The 14222-nt window shown below is 42.7% G+C and overlaps 1 protein-coding gene across 7 annotated transcripts in view; it reads right to left on the bottom strand.

The window, feature by feature from the left end:
• SNX13 (sorting nexin 13) overlaps nt 1-6230 on the bottom strand; it is a 547690-nt gene extending 541460 nt beyond the window's left edge. For 2 of the 7 annotated variants that reach the window (XM_078663682.1, XM_078663680.1), the window contains exon 1: nt 5943-6178. Coding sequence is in view for 2 of the 7 variants with exons in the window: in XM_078663680.1 (XP_078519806.1) it covers nt 5943-5957 (15 nt within the window). In the remaining 5 variants the exon portion in view is untranslated. Of the gene's footprint in view, nt 1-5930 lie in introns of all 7 variants that reach the window. The other 5 variants (XM_078663681.1, XM_078663683.1, XM_078663679.1 and 2 more) reach the window with 5 other exon arrangements.
• Between the last annotated feature and the right edge of the window lie 7992 nt (nt 6231-14222).

Here is a 14222-nt window from a genome sequence, read left to right as displayed (position 1 = left end):
GAAGAGTACCAAGTCTTGATCACGTCCAAGAAATCAATTTTTTTTTTTTTTTAAACAAAGTCAATACAGCTAAAAAAATCGACCAGAGAGTTTTTCAATACAGTCAGTTCCTTAATCGGCATCAAAAATAAAAATACCTCTGGTCCTAATCAAGCCTTCCCTGATATGATGGCTGACTACCTTCAACATGAGGTTTATAACCAATTCACTTTAAATTCGCAGGGGATTGCAGACGAACCTCTGGTGGATGATTCTATCTCCAATCAAGAATGTCTTACTGAATTGTCCTCTCTGTCAATGGAGCTGGTAACAAAGCTAATTAAAGTCACTAAATCCTTGGTACCCACTGATCCATACCCCTCTAGAATTCTGCATTTGGTCCCAATGACCATTGCTATACATCTTTCTATACTCCTAAATGCTATTTTCAAAGCTGGACATGTTCCTACAACCTAGAAAAATGCTTCAATCATACCTTAAATAAAGAAGCCATGAATGCCGAGCTGCTACTAACCATTTGTTCGATTAATCTCAGAACGGTTTTAGAGGTGCTCATAACATTGAATCGGCTCGATTACAGCTACTGAGGAGATCAGAGAATTGGTTGACAATGGTGGCAAAGCTGCCCTCATTTTTCTAGACTTGACGGAAGCTTTTGACACCGTCAACCATAAACTACTGCTGGCCCGAGAGAGCAATGGAATCAATTACTCCTCCCCGACTATGCTTTGGTCCTTTCCAGTGGGGCAAGAGCAAGCAGCTACTCTTTGTCTCCAAGCTATTTTCTCCTCTGTGTGGGGTGCCTCTGGATTCAGCATAAAGCCACACTCAGTTTAATATCCACGTTACCCCTCTGGCAAAGCTAATATGCTCTTTGGGGTCCTCTACAGTGTCCTGGTCACCAGATAGTGGAGTCCATTTCCAATGACCTCATTGAGGCAGTCACTAGTTTCTGTAACTGTATTCAGGTGGTGGGAAAATGGATGAACAAACATAGGCTTAAACTCAACTCATGGAAGATAGAGGTCCTTCTATTTGGCCGGGACAGCTCTTTCTGAGCCCCCATAGGAGGGCCGCAGAATCTAGGAAACTTGCCCCGTCTGACCAGAAAGCTACAAATCTTGGAGTCTACTTGGACGACAAGATTACCTTTGCAGACCAGATCAGTCATGTTACTTCGACATGCTTCTATCTGTTGAAAACTCTTAGGAAAAATTCCCCTGCGTCCTTTTTGAACTCTGAAATGGTTGCCCTCTTACTATCTAGAATTGATTACTGTAATGCTTTATATAAGGGCCTAAAAGAGAATCTGCTGGAAAAAAACTCACATTTTACAAAATGCCACTGCCCTGCTGTATTAAACGTTCCCAAATTTCACCCAGCCTGTCAAGCAATTGTTAACCTACTCTGGCTCCCAGTAAAGAAATGTGCCACTTTTAAGACACTCTGTGAGGCCCATAAAGCTTTGTATGACGCTGGACCAGAATACTTAAACTCAAGGTTCTGCTGTTATGTTGCCAACTGAACACTACGATCTGCCTTCTCTACGAACAGAAGGGTCCTGAGGTTCAAAAAAGCACTTTGGGGTGGAAAGAGCTTCATACGGTCTACTGGAAAAGCATGGAACAGGGTACTCATGCATTTAAAAACTCAGTCTAACTTGTTCATCTTTAGGAAATGGCTTAAAACCTGGCTTTTTGCTAATTAAACAGCTTAGATTTTTCCAGCCTTTGGCATTTGCCGCTCTATGAAGCTAAACTTAAACAGGCATTTGGGCTCATCAATAGAACGATGAGGCAAGATGCATTTCTGTGTCAAGTGCTGTGTTTATGTTTAGAGCGGGAAACGTGGTATAGTGTAGTTATAGCAGCATACCACATACTGTTAATTAAAGAAGATTTTTTAACCTGGCTTTGTGTATTTAAGAACTGAAGTGTACCGTTCCCTAATTCAGGCCCACCTATGTGGTCAATGAAAAACATTATTTTCATTGTATGCATTCACAACAACCTTCGTGTAATGACACTGTATAGGAAGAGAAGTGAGCCATTGTTAAATCCCTCTACAGAGAGTGGGCATAAAGTGAGCTCCACACAGCTATTGGTTGTTGTAAATACTTCTACTGTGCTCATACATGAATTGAATTTGTGGAGACCTGTCTAGCTTTGCAGGATCAACAACACATTAATATAGAATTCAAGGAATCTCTCTCTCTCTTCCTCCCATTATATACCTAGTTTTAGCAAACTGAGACAAGAACAACAAACTGGTCACTCACGCACAACACAAAAACATTTCCTACATAGACCTCTCTGCAACTTCAAAACAACCAGTCTCTCTCACTGTCTAGTGTAATAAAAGTTTATGAATGTGCTTCTACCACCGTTGTTCAGCAGTTATATTCTCACTGTGCAGGTTTGTTCCTTATAAGTTTGAGCTTTTAAGTCTCTTGTTTTTGGAAAGTTGGCATCTGGTAGGAGGATGCAGAGTCCGATTGGTGGCATATTCCTCTATATTTTTGTTTTTCCATTCATATTTCTTTGTTTCTCTGCTCCTGGCATGCTATCCTTAATTCGCCATGAATGGTTCTGCCTTTGTCCCCCCTACTTCCTATGCAATCCCTGGCCAGAAGGACAGTCTTGGCTGCAAGGTACTAATGCCCACTTCATTAATACAATGGGAGGCTTTTTAAGTTCTGTAAGGCACAACAAGTTGTCTGCATGTTCACATGGTTGCATTTGTGCAGCTAAGTTGCTGTCGTTCTATTTAAGTGTTCACAGACCTCACCGGTCACCGGAAAGATTCAGCCTGCTCAACGGTTTCTAATTTCCAATAATATACTGCCTTTTCACTTAAATGTTTTCAGAAGAGCTTACTCTGCATCTTGCCTTTGTAGCACACAATACAGTAAAAACACAGTAGCCAATTCGCAAAAGGTAAATCAAAAAAATATAAATTAATGTATTTTAACATTAATTCCTATAGTGTTCTAAACTCCCTGCCTCTTATTTTCTAAGGGAGAGTGTTGCAGTACCAGCAGCTGGTCATGTGTGGTACTAGACTTACTCCAGATCTGAAATGGAGAACATGTACTGCTGTTTTGGGTCCTTTTTCACTACATACCTTTAGAAGTGCAGTTTGTGAATAACAAGGGTGTTAACTTTTCTGGGTGGGTGTCAGTCCATCCCCAAACACTTTCCATTTAGTAGGAAGAATTTCCCATTTTCCAGCCACTCCTCGCGGCCCCTCACCCATTTACGACTAAGTAGCAAACTAAGATGTAAGAGGAGTGCTCCACAGAAAAGATGGAAAATGTGGAGGTGCAGATTTCCACCTGAAGGTTTGTGAATTACATGTTGTAGCAAGTAGTGCTACTTAAGTACTACTTCACGGATTACAAAATGAATTTATGAATTAGGCCCACCCTATACACTAAAAGGAAAGGTCCTATGTACATTACACTGATGTAGCCTACTCCATTTTCCCACCTCCACTGCTTGCATTCTGGGCAGACACATTAGATATGGGCCATTCAGGACCACTGAGGATGGGGCCTAGAATAATCATAAATAAACATATACCTCACTTGGCCATCAATCAATTACCCAATGATATGTGAAGTACACATACTTAAATCAAGTGCTTCTATGGGAGACTCACTTTATTATTTCCAAACTAACTAAAAACAACACAAGCCTGACCTGAACATTAATCTGAACAGTCTTTTTTTTCTAAACTGCTGCCCACTGTAGGCCTACAGCGCTCTAACAAGCAGTTTAAAAACACATATATTAAAAATGTAAAGCTCCTATCAAGAGGAGTTGAAGCCTGTAAATAAGTGTGCCTTAAAGGAAGGTTGTTCGAGGTCCTTTGAGAAAACAAGTTAATTCCAAAAGGAATAAGTGCATTACCAATGCCAACATTTTGCAGAAGGGAACCATTATTGGAGTCAGAGGCCTTGATATGAGACTGGAGGAACGCAGTCTTAAGAAAAACATTTGAAAATATGTTCTTGGAAAGGGCAGTAAAAGAATGTGGTAGAATTCTCTCAGTAAATCAAGGTTATTTCCACAAGTAAAAATGCTGTTCATGGATTGCCAAATTTGGGTTAGTAGATAGGCGAGTTAGTGAATGAGAGAACAAATGGTCACAAGAATGGATGAATAAATGAGCGTATGGACAAGTGCATGTATAGATAATTACGTTGGTGAAGGTATGCATGCATTCGTGAGAATCATATTCATAGTCATGCATCCACCTACACAAACGTAATCACTGAAAATGCCATGCTAGTGGCTTTTGATTCTAGTAAAATTATATGGATAATATACGTACGTTTCAGCCAGATCTTTTTATCCCTTGCTCTGTTACTGTCATTAGCATGGCTCTTCTGCCCACTACAGCATGAGACAGTGGATCAGCTCACTTCAGCCACTGGTTAACTAAACTGCACATTATGGCATTCTGCACTTTATAAGAAGCATACCCACACACAAAGTTTGTTCACTTGCCTGTCAGGGACCCTTATTTTAATATGTGATTTTTGAGACCAGAAACATTTTTGGTTTTAACTAAAGTCTTTTTTGAGATTGACGGGGGCCCACCAACAATAACAATTTTGCACAAACAATGACAAAAAACAGCAAAGACAAAATGTTGATAGCCAAACTATTACCTTTGCTAATGCTTGTTTTAGGAGAGGGAATGAGGTCGATGGGGGCAGGGAACAGAACAAGATGGGCCTCTGAGCTACTTCACGGCTAAAGCAGCCCCACCCTATCAAGCCACGCTCTACTTCTCATATGGCGAATATTATTTTCAAGCTGGCACCTCTGCAACTCCCGACTGCACATCTTTAAGGCAAGGACAGCCCTTGCTTTATAATAATCAAATCGCAATAGTGGCTAGAACTTCAAAACGCAGTGTTAATCGTTATACAAAAATACGCTACGCATTACAAGGCTTGCTTCAGATATCGTCTAAAACAATTTTTCAATAGCTTTCCAAAAGTCTGATTTAAAAATACAACTCTTTTCAACGCTATGATTGTAAAGGAAAGTACAAAACTTACACACACATTTGCCGTTCATCCACTAAAATGAGCATTTTAACCTTTTTTGCCACAGCGATTCACCATGCATAAGCTCGGTAGTGAGCAGTGAAAGGCAACTACTGTTTTCGCAGTGAAAGACACGCTTCTAAACAGTTAACAATTTAAAAATAAATGTTTCAAGTACAGGCATGAAAAGCTCCCAACGTATATCCAATAACTCAGAACACATGATGCAACGAAAATACTGTTTCAAAACAATTCCTACAAAAACAAGGAAACTAATTTGTAATATGTATGTATGTTAACAGTCTGCATACACACTTCTCCCCAATATATTTTTGTATGATCAGAATAAAGGCATTTTACTGTGCAAACAGATATGCTATCCAGCTCGTTCTTTAAACCATATGGCTGAACCTGTGTTTTCCTCTGGTGAGTTCAACATCAGTGAACCCACAGGAGGAGTTCCATATATTTGGTGTTTGATTCGCCAGTAGCATACAAAACTCTGCTAGACTGTACAGCACTCTGCGCCTCCATCCTCACTCTTAGTAAAAGAAAGCTTTTGACCATTTATCTGGTAACGGGGAGACGGAATGTTGCTAGGAGCTGATATTTAAGTAAAATGTATAGACCTTTCACCTGTTATCCTAAGAATAATGTCCCCTGGGCCTCTCCTTGTAAACTTTTATAATTTCTCCCTAAATCTGGTGAGCCACGAAAGGCGGCTGCATTAAAGGAGAACAGGTCTCCTGCTGGTTTAAGGTCGCTTCACCGTAGGCGTTCCCATTTCTCCTTATTGGCAACTGTAAAAGATAAAGGGCATTTGTAACACTGTGTTCCACCCCCTCCCTCACCCACCCGTCACCTTGTAAACAAACGCAGGCACCTCTTCGCAGATCATGCTCTCAGAGTACAGCGATGTGTAAGAGACATCCAGCAGACCGCCCAAGGGCTCCCCGTCCGATCACTTCCAAACACTACGAAGGAATACGTCAGCCGCAACGATGTACCTTTAGACTCTACACTATGCATACGGTGATCACCTGTCAGCTACTTACACGGACCCTCCGTGAATTTAGGTTCATGACCGTCATCCGTATCTGCTTATTTTTTTAAAGAGATGTCATTTGTCCATAGTATTAGAACTTCCGGGTCGTATGACATCCAATCGCAACGCAGAACATATTTGGGAGTCTTCTTAGAGTGGGCGGTCCTACCAATGTCTAAAGTAACCTAAGATTGGAGCTTGTGGGAACCCCAGCCATTCCTTGCACGCCATGCAGAATTCCGAAGTGGTGATTGGCTTGGAGTCCGCACGTGCAGTTGTCCAACCGGTCCATGTCCAGTCGGCGGGGCTGCAATCTTAAAGATAGTCGGGTTTGTCAGGGACTGCAGTTGAGCTGAGTTAGTTGTTAGTTAGTCCAGCTACGCTGCTCCTTACTACCCTGGATATGAAAGAGGGAGGGATGGGAGAGGTTGGGGCGCTTTATGTCCTCCGGTGATGAGAGCGAGCGATGGTTTTACCCTGTCGCGGTGTGTTCTCAGCTGACAGCTAGGAAGCCCCTTGGCCTCTGTTTCTGGGCTTGGGTGGGGCATGACTGGCATATATTTCGCGCTGTCACGGTAAGATAGAAGGTGGTAGATATGTAAGCAACAACAGCCAGTGGTCGAAGTGCATTAAATAAAGTAATGGAAGTGCGACGCTGCGCACAATAGGTTGGGGGGGATCCACAGAAGTGCATCCCGGTTGGTGCGGTGGAGAGTGACGTATATGTATGCTTAGTGCTACGAGGTCCTAGTTTGTGACAGGAAGCACTGTGAACATACAAGTCAACATTTTAAACTTGCATAACACAAAGTAGAAGATAGACTGCTACAAAATGCGCAAAAATGTTTAACATAAGAAAAAGTGCTTCCAAATCTAAATTTTATTAATACCCAACTGTCCTTTAAAAGCACAAACTTCACAGCTCAGCTGGTACCTCTCTTGAAATAACACTAAAAGAATACATCTATGTCACCTGTAAGCTTTTTTTTGTTGTTGCAGATTTATATAGTGCAAACTCACTGTGAAGGTATTGGAGTACTTTACGTGAGCACCAGTTACAGACACAGGGACACATTCATTTTTTGGACGGTACTGGGAGATTAAGTGACTTGCATAGAAAAACAGGATGCTAAGCCCACGACGAGGCTCGAACTTCCTTTACATGGGCAGGTTAACCAGTTGCACACGTTTACATTTCTTTCAATCAACAGACACCCTGCAAGAAGGTCTGTTTAGCTGTCTGCCCCCCCTCGGGGTTTCAACACAGGAAACTCCCTGCCTTCAGATTATGATTGGGACCAAAAATTGGCATGGGCAACTAAAAATAAAGTGTCCCATATTTGCTGATTATGACCTTTGGTAAAGTATTTAAAGTTTAGTATCATGGGGTTAACTTTTGAATAACTTTATGGCAGATGTTGTCATAGTTTTTAGGGCCAGTAACATTGGTCAGGATTACAAATGTCATTTTTCCTCTGCATCTCACCTGCTGGTCTCCTGGCCATTGTCAAGTCAAGTCAAAAATGCTTTATTCAAGTTTTTCTCATAAAAGCACATACAATCACAAATATAAAAACAATCATTAAAAAAGCACTTCAGTTAAGATAAGACTTGGATAACAATCAGATGATTTAAAACATAAATAGCATTTGCAGAATATGAATTTACAAGTAGAAATTTACAAATAAAAATATTCAAATAAATAAAATACAGACAAACTTTGGATACAATGAAAGACAATCAGCTGCCTAAAATCCTCTGTCTGATAGTCCATGCCCATCCAAGGAATTTGGCTGTAGCTATTACTAAAGGCAATAAAGTGCTAGTACATATGATTCTTAGGGCTACAGCACTACTAGTGGTACCTAGGTTCTTACAGACTGGTGATAACCATATACGCCTGGGTTCTGCATAGATCTTACAAGCAAATAGGAAGTGGCCAATTGTTTCCTTATGTGCTCCACAGGCTGGACAATTGCTAATAAATGAACCCCCCACCTGCCTGTTAGAGATCTAAGGGGAAGGGCACCTGCTCTAATTTGGAAAAGGTGCTTCCTGTCCCTTGGCGTAGTTATGGCGTCCCAATAAAGTTCTAGGCTGGGATTCAGTTTTGCTTCTAGGAATCCTCCAGCCATAGACACAGCACTAGTACCTCTCCAATTCCGAGCGGCCACATTCTCCCAATAGATCTCCTTTAGGACTTTTTTGGTTGGAAATGAGGCTCCCGTCGGGTTATCCCAAAGCATTTGGAGACCGAGATCACCCAGCATTGTTCTAAGAACATTCAACCAGCCAATTTTGTGAAACACATTTGCTTTGATTATGTCTAGAAACCGTTCAGCATAGTGAAGGAGCTCGGGTGTAGTCCAGAGCCTCCTCCAATATAAGACTGGACGGAGCCTCGCCAGATCTAAAACAGCCTTCCTGCCCAGATCGTACCTAAGTGGGAGCAGTGGAGTACTTTTGGGAAGACCAGTAATAGTCCGGAAAAACTTATTTTCCGATGTTTGTAATGACTGGAGCTTCTCAAAGCCCCACAGCTCGGCACCATATAGTGCAGAGCCGAGGGCCTTGGCCTCATACACCTGCAATGCCGGTTTAATTGGTTTAGTCCTAGATTTTCTATGCTCTGAACCAAGAGCACCAGCCAATTGTCTATGTCTTAGCACTGCGATATCTATATGCTGAAACCATCTAAGATCATTTGTTACATAGATACCCAAATACGTGAAGGCATTAACTATCTCTAGAGGGCGATCATTCATGACTAGCTTAGATCTAAAACTTCGATGGGGATTAAAAACCATAAGCTTCGTTTTGACCACATTGACTTCTAAGCCATGCTCCCCACAGAATTGGTCAAAAACAAATAATGCTCGCTGTAAGCCACTCGGAGTCTTTGATGAAATCAAAGTATCGTCTGCGAACATTAAAATCGGTGTCTTAATACCAGCTAGAGAAGGAGCATCCACATTTAGCAGACAGCATACGAGCCACGACACCTTTAATATACAGGGTGAAGAGCGTGGGAGCCATCGAACACCCTTGCCGAACTCTCCGCTCCACCGGGAAGTCAGCGGTGACCGCTCCCTGCCCCCCCACCACTGAATCTTAGCGAAATTTGCTTCATGCAGCCGCATTAACATTGACAGTAGTTCTTCTGGTAAACCCAGGTTCTTCAGTACCGACCACAGCTTAGACCTGGGAACCAGGTCAAAGGCAGCCCGCAAATCGACAAAAGCCGTGTACAGACTGCCCTTGCCCAGTAACACAGTTCTCCACTGCAATAAGGTAAATTGGAAAACCTGGTCCACCGTACTAGTAGATTTGCGAAACCCCGCTTGGAATGGGGACAGGGTGTTATTCTCCTCAGCCCAGTCCAGGAGCTTATTGACAACCATCCTCCCAACCACCTTTTGAATCGTGTCAATTAGGCTTATGGGCCTATAATTACCTGGTTTTGATCGATCTCCTTTCTTGAATACAGGTATTATAACTGCACCTTGCCAAGATGACGGTACAGGTGCTCCCTGTGCCACTGCATTAACAAGGAGAAAGATGTACTTACTCCAGCGCTCTTTATCATTAATAAAAAGATCCGCTGGCACCCCGTCTAAGCCTGGGCCTCTACCACTAGTCACTGTCCTGAGGGCCATCATTACTTCGTTGCTGCTAAAAGAGTTTTCTTTATAGTAAACAAACCTGAAGCCAACCATCTGGTTGCCAGGTTGTATTTCAGCATACTGGGGCTTGAAATAGTTAACCCAATCCTCCTCAGGTACGTTGTTATTGGGAGGGTCGGGTACTCCGCCTCTACCCCACTTTACAATATTCCAAAAGAGCCTGGAGTCTTTTTTCCCACTAGCGTCCTTTAACTCTTGCCAGTGGAGCTCGTCCCACAATTTCTTGGCTGTAGATATACTATCCTTATACTCTTTTCTAGCGATACGAATAGCTGTCAGTTCTCTCCTCTTGATTGCAGTACCTAAAGCTAAACGGGCATTCCTGCACTGGGTATTAAATCACTTTTCCGGCTTGATGATTTCCCTTCTGTTCTTTTTTACAGATTTCAGAAAATGATTCCTGATAACAGAAAAGAGATTATCGTGGATTTTAGTTACATTGTTCGTACCTGATACGGTTACATTAGCTTGCTCCATGGCCATTATGGCTCTATCCGCCTCAGCATTAATATTATCCATAGACTGTTGGATGGACACAACATATGGCCATTTTAACCTACGCATATCATTTATAGGAACAATCAAAGGGGCACTATCCATCTCAAGAGTCGGGGTCACATTATCGAGTGTCCACCATTTGTGCTCTACGCACAGCGGATTGTGATCACTTTCAATCCTCCATTTAACTTCCATGTCACAGACTAGTTTCCAAAGTTTCATACTACACAAAACATAGTCTATTCTGCTCTTATGGCGCCCATTGTCGAAGGTGCATGCCCCAGACTTGTCACTCTTGGTGGAGAACCGTAGCCTTAAGGCTCGGCGGCGCAGGGTACGCCTGAAATCCCCTGTGTTCACCTGCCTTGTCAGAAACAGAGACACAGACTCTTCGTCTGGCGTAGAAGATAGTATTTATTAGCTGCAGCTAGTACAGTGGTCTTAGAAGTCGTTGGTAAAATGAGCTTCAAAAGAGACTGCCATTAACTCCGTGGCGCACAGGTTTATATACGTTACAATACAATGCAAAATGCAATCACACAAGAGCATGAGACATGGGCAAACGTTATAAACAATGCTTTAAGTCTAAGGCAACTCAAGTTTCCCGGTTATGTTTGTCACTCGACCCCTTGAGTAAATTACAAGTGAATCCACACAATTCAATTTACAAGTAGAGAAAACACAGCTGCCTGTTGTAGAAGGACAGTCGTGAAACAGGAGAATGCATGAGACATGTTGCGAAAGACAGCAGATAAGATAACTTGGAGGAAAGAATTGTGCGAACCAAAAAATAGTCCGGACGGGGATTAATCAGCTCAGACAGGAAATAGTGTACTCGGCCAGACCCTGACACTGGTTAGTAAACACAGGAAAAGAAGCCACCTGACACGTAAATGCAGAAACGACAAAAACATCGCGTTCGCCGTGCTGCCTGAGTGAGGGCAACACAAATGGCGGCGACTACAAAATGGAGGCTGAGCACGAACGAATTCGTAATTTACAGACCCTCCTTTTGCCATTACTCAGGCAAAAACAAATCAACTCATGCTAATCTGAGTCGGAATCAGCATCGATGTTCATAAAATCCTCAAGCTGTTGCTGCACCATAATCCTAATATTCTCTGTCTTCTGAGTTGCAGGACGTGGGACGCATAAAGTAGCCAGCAGGCCACACACTGCGGGACCACATTGAACACACAGACAACAAGAGAATATGACGGCCAAAATTGCTCCAAGGAACGTTAAAATCTTCCATCCCCAAGTTGACAATATTCCCCAAAACCATCCCATAAAGGACCAATCCCCTTCGTCTTTATGAATCGACTCGGAGATGGTATGCAATTTGGAAATGGCTTGGTATACTGCCGGAGCATCGTCTGGAATATAAATGCAGCAGCTAGACCCGATCAATCTACAGACGCCTCCTCGGTCTGCTAGGATTACATCTAGCGCAATTCGATTTTGCAACGTCATAAGACGGTCAGCCTGAAGCTCTGCTGTAATGTTACCTATTGCACCTGCAGTGACATTAATAGTGGTCTCAACCACACGCACCAATTGCCTGATGTTTCTGCTGTTGACCATCGGGCCCCAAAAGGGAAGGAATCCTTTAAGGAAGTCTCCTCCCTCTTGTTCTGCTGTGTCCTTGGCATCAAATATACCTCGGCTATATCTAACTCTGTGGTGGTCTGACGGAGCCGTATATGTAGGGGGAAGAAGGAAAGCTATATAACAGGTTCCAGAAAAGTTGGAAGGGAGCCATGTGTAAGCTCTATCTTTACAAACAAAATAGGTTCCTTGAGACGGAACCAACGGAGGGAAATCAGGGGACGAGAAAATGTAGTTGTGCAAACAACCCTGCTCGATGTCAGTTTTCTTACTGTTGACTTGGAGACAAAAATTACCTTGATGGGGTACAGTCCATACAGGAGAAGACTCACCCTTTCTAGTTTTGTCACCAAGGCTAAAAACATAGTGGGTAACATTCCATCCTTCATAAGCTTTCTTCTCATCTAACGGAATCTTGCTCTTCTCTACAATCTTAGCCATCGTCACTATACCTTTTATCAAAGAGCTGTGGCTGAAATCCAACCCATTCCCAGAGGTTTTTACAGGGCTTCGAAGTCTGTTGTGGTATGCGGCCGAAAACATAGTCAGGTAAGCCCAAGCTGAACCTTCATATGAGAAGGGAAGAACCAAATATGGCATCCCCTTTCGTGTATTGTGTGGCATAAGACCGCACACCCAACAGTCAGTCATATTAATAGCCAACTGGTGTTGTTGTAACAATTGGATAAACGTATTATTCATATGTTCAGCTCTCCTTATCTGTTCATGAGGGGGTAGAGCATGCATTTTATGTGAAAAGACAGAAAGACGAGAGGGCAAAGAATTTGTAGAGTTAGCCACATTTCTCGGGTGTAGAACATGTACAATCCAACCTATGCAGGCTAATAAAATACACAAAAACATGAAAATACACAAAGTTACGCCAAATCGACTACGCAATAATTTACAATATTTCAATCTCATTTCCTGCTTCCTATTTTCTCTACCTATGGTTGTGGTACCATCCATCTTTATCCAAATAAAATGTTGCTCACGGCAATCTTCCTCAATCACTCAGCTACGTACTTCTGTATATCCTGAGGCACTAGCCACTTACTAAAAGAACAAAAACCAGGTTACAGTCTGAGTCTCCTACCGTGACCCTGCGACGGAGACAGATGGCACATCTAATACTAAATATCATACAAACAAAAAAAAAATGTCTCTTATCAATAAGGGAAAAAAGTGTTCAGTTCCTTTGCCCAGCTCTCGTCCTCAGGTTGTAGCGGGTTTTTCTCGGCACCGTCTGGTCCTTAAACAGAGTTTTTGGATTCGTAGTGTCTATTCGAAGATGCGCAGGCACAGCGGCTTGAAGAATATCGTCATCTGCTTTCTCAGACTGAGTTCCATAAATTTGAGCATCACTGAAAGGCACAAAACAAGGAACCGCTGCAGTGTCCGATTCCCTTACACCACTGCAAATCCACTGGTCGAAGGGTAATGACAATGGCACCTTCTTACAGTGCACGCCATGCACCCAGTTTCGCTTGCTGACCACCTTCACAGCTGTGCGGGTGGCGAGCAAAACTTGCGTAGGCTTGGACCAACGAGGCTCCAGATTCCTAGTCCATTGAAAATTTTTGACGCAGACACAGTCACCGGGCAAAATGGTGTGACCTGGGTCTGTGGAGGCCTCTGGCAAAGCACTTTGTACCTGTTGACGAATAATACTTAATTTAGTAGTCAAGTCATGCAAATAATCAATTAACAGAGGATAGGGTATGTCAGAGTATTTCTTGGGACGAGGGACACCCCAAATATTAGCTGGGCGTCCGAATACCACTTCATATGGGCTAAGTCCCATACGAGAGTGCACAGTAGTTCTGGTTGACAAAAGAGCTAGGGGCAAGGCGTCTGGCCAAGCAAGACCCGTACTGGCTTGAATCTTAGCTAGTTTAAGCTTGAGTGTACCATTATAACACTCAACCAAACCCGCTGACTGTGGATGGTTTGCCGCATGGAACTTCTGTCTAATACCAAGACCAGAACACACTTTCTGCATAATTTGACCCACAAATTCACTTCCATTGTCACTCCAGACAATTCGCGGCAAACCAAACCTGGGGAAGAACTCTTTAAGCAACACTTTAGCAGTTGACAGAGCAGTGTTATCTTTCAAGGGGTAGGCCTCTATCCAGCGGTAAAAGGCACATACCACCACCAGAACATACTTAAGGTTGTTGCATAGATCCATATGAATGTAATCGATCTGCAACACCTCAAAAGAATATGACGGGGGAGCAAAATGATCTGCCGGAGTTGGGGTACCCTTTCCTGGGTTATTCATTAGACAAACAATACAATGCTTAACCACATTCTCTGCACATTT

This window comes from Lissotriton helveticus, chromosome 10, assembly GCF_964261635.1.
Source record: "Lissotriton helveticus chromosome 10, aLisHel1.1, whole genome shotgun sequence".
In the NCBI taxonomy this organism is placed as follows: domain Eukaryota; kingdom Metazoa; phylum Chordata; class Amphibia; order Caudata; family Salamandridae; genus Lissotriton; species Lissotriton helveticus.
This window is presented reverse-complemented; position numbering and strand designations above follow the sequence as displayed.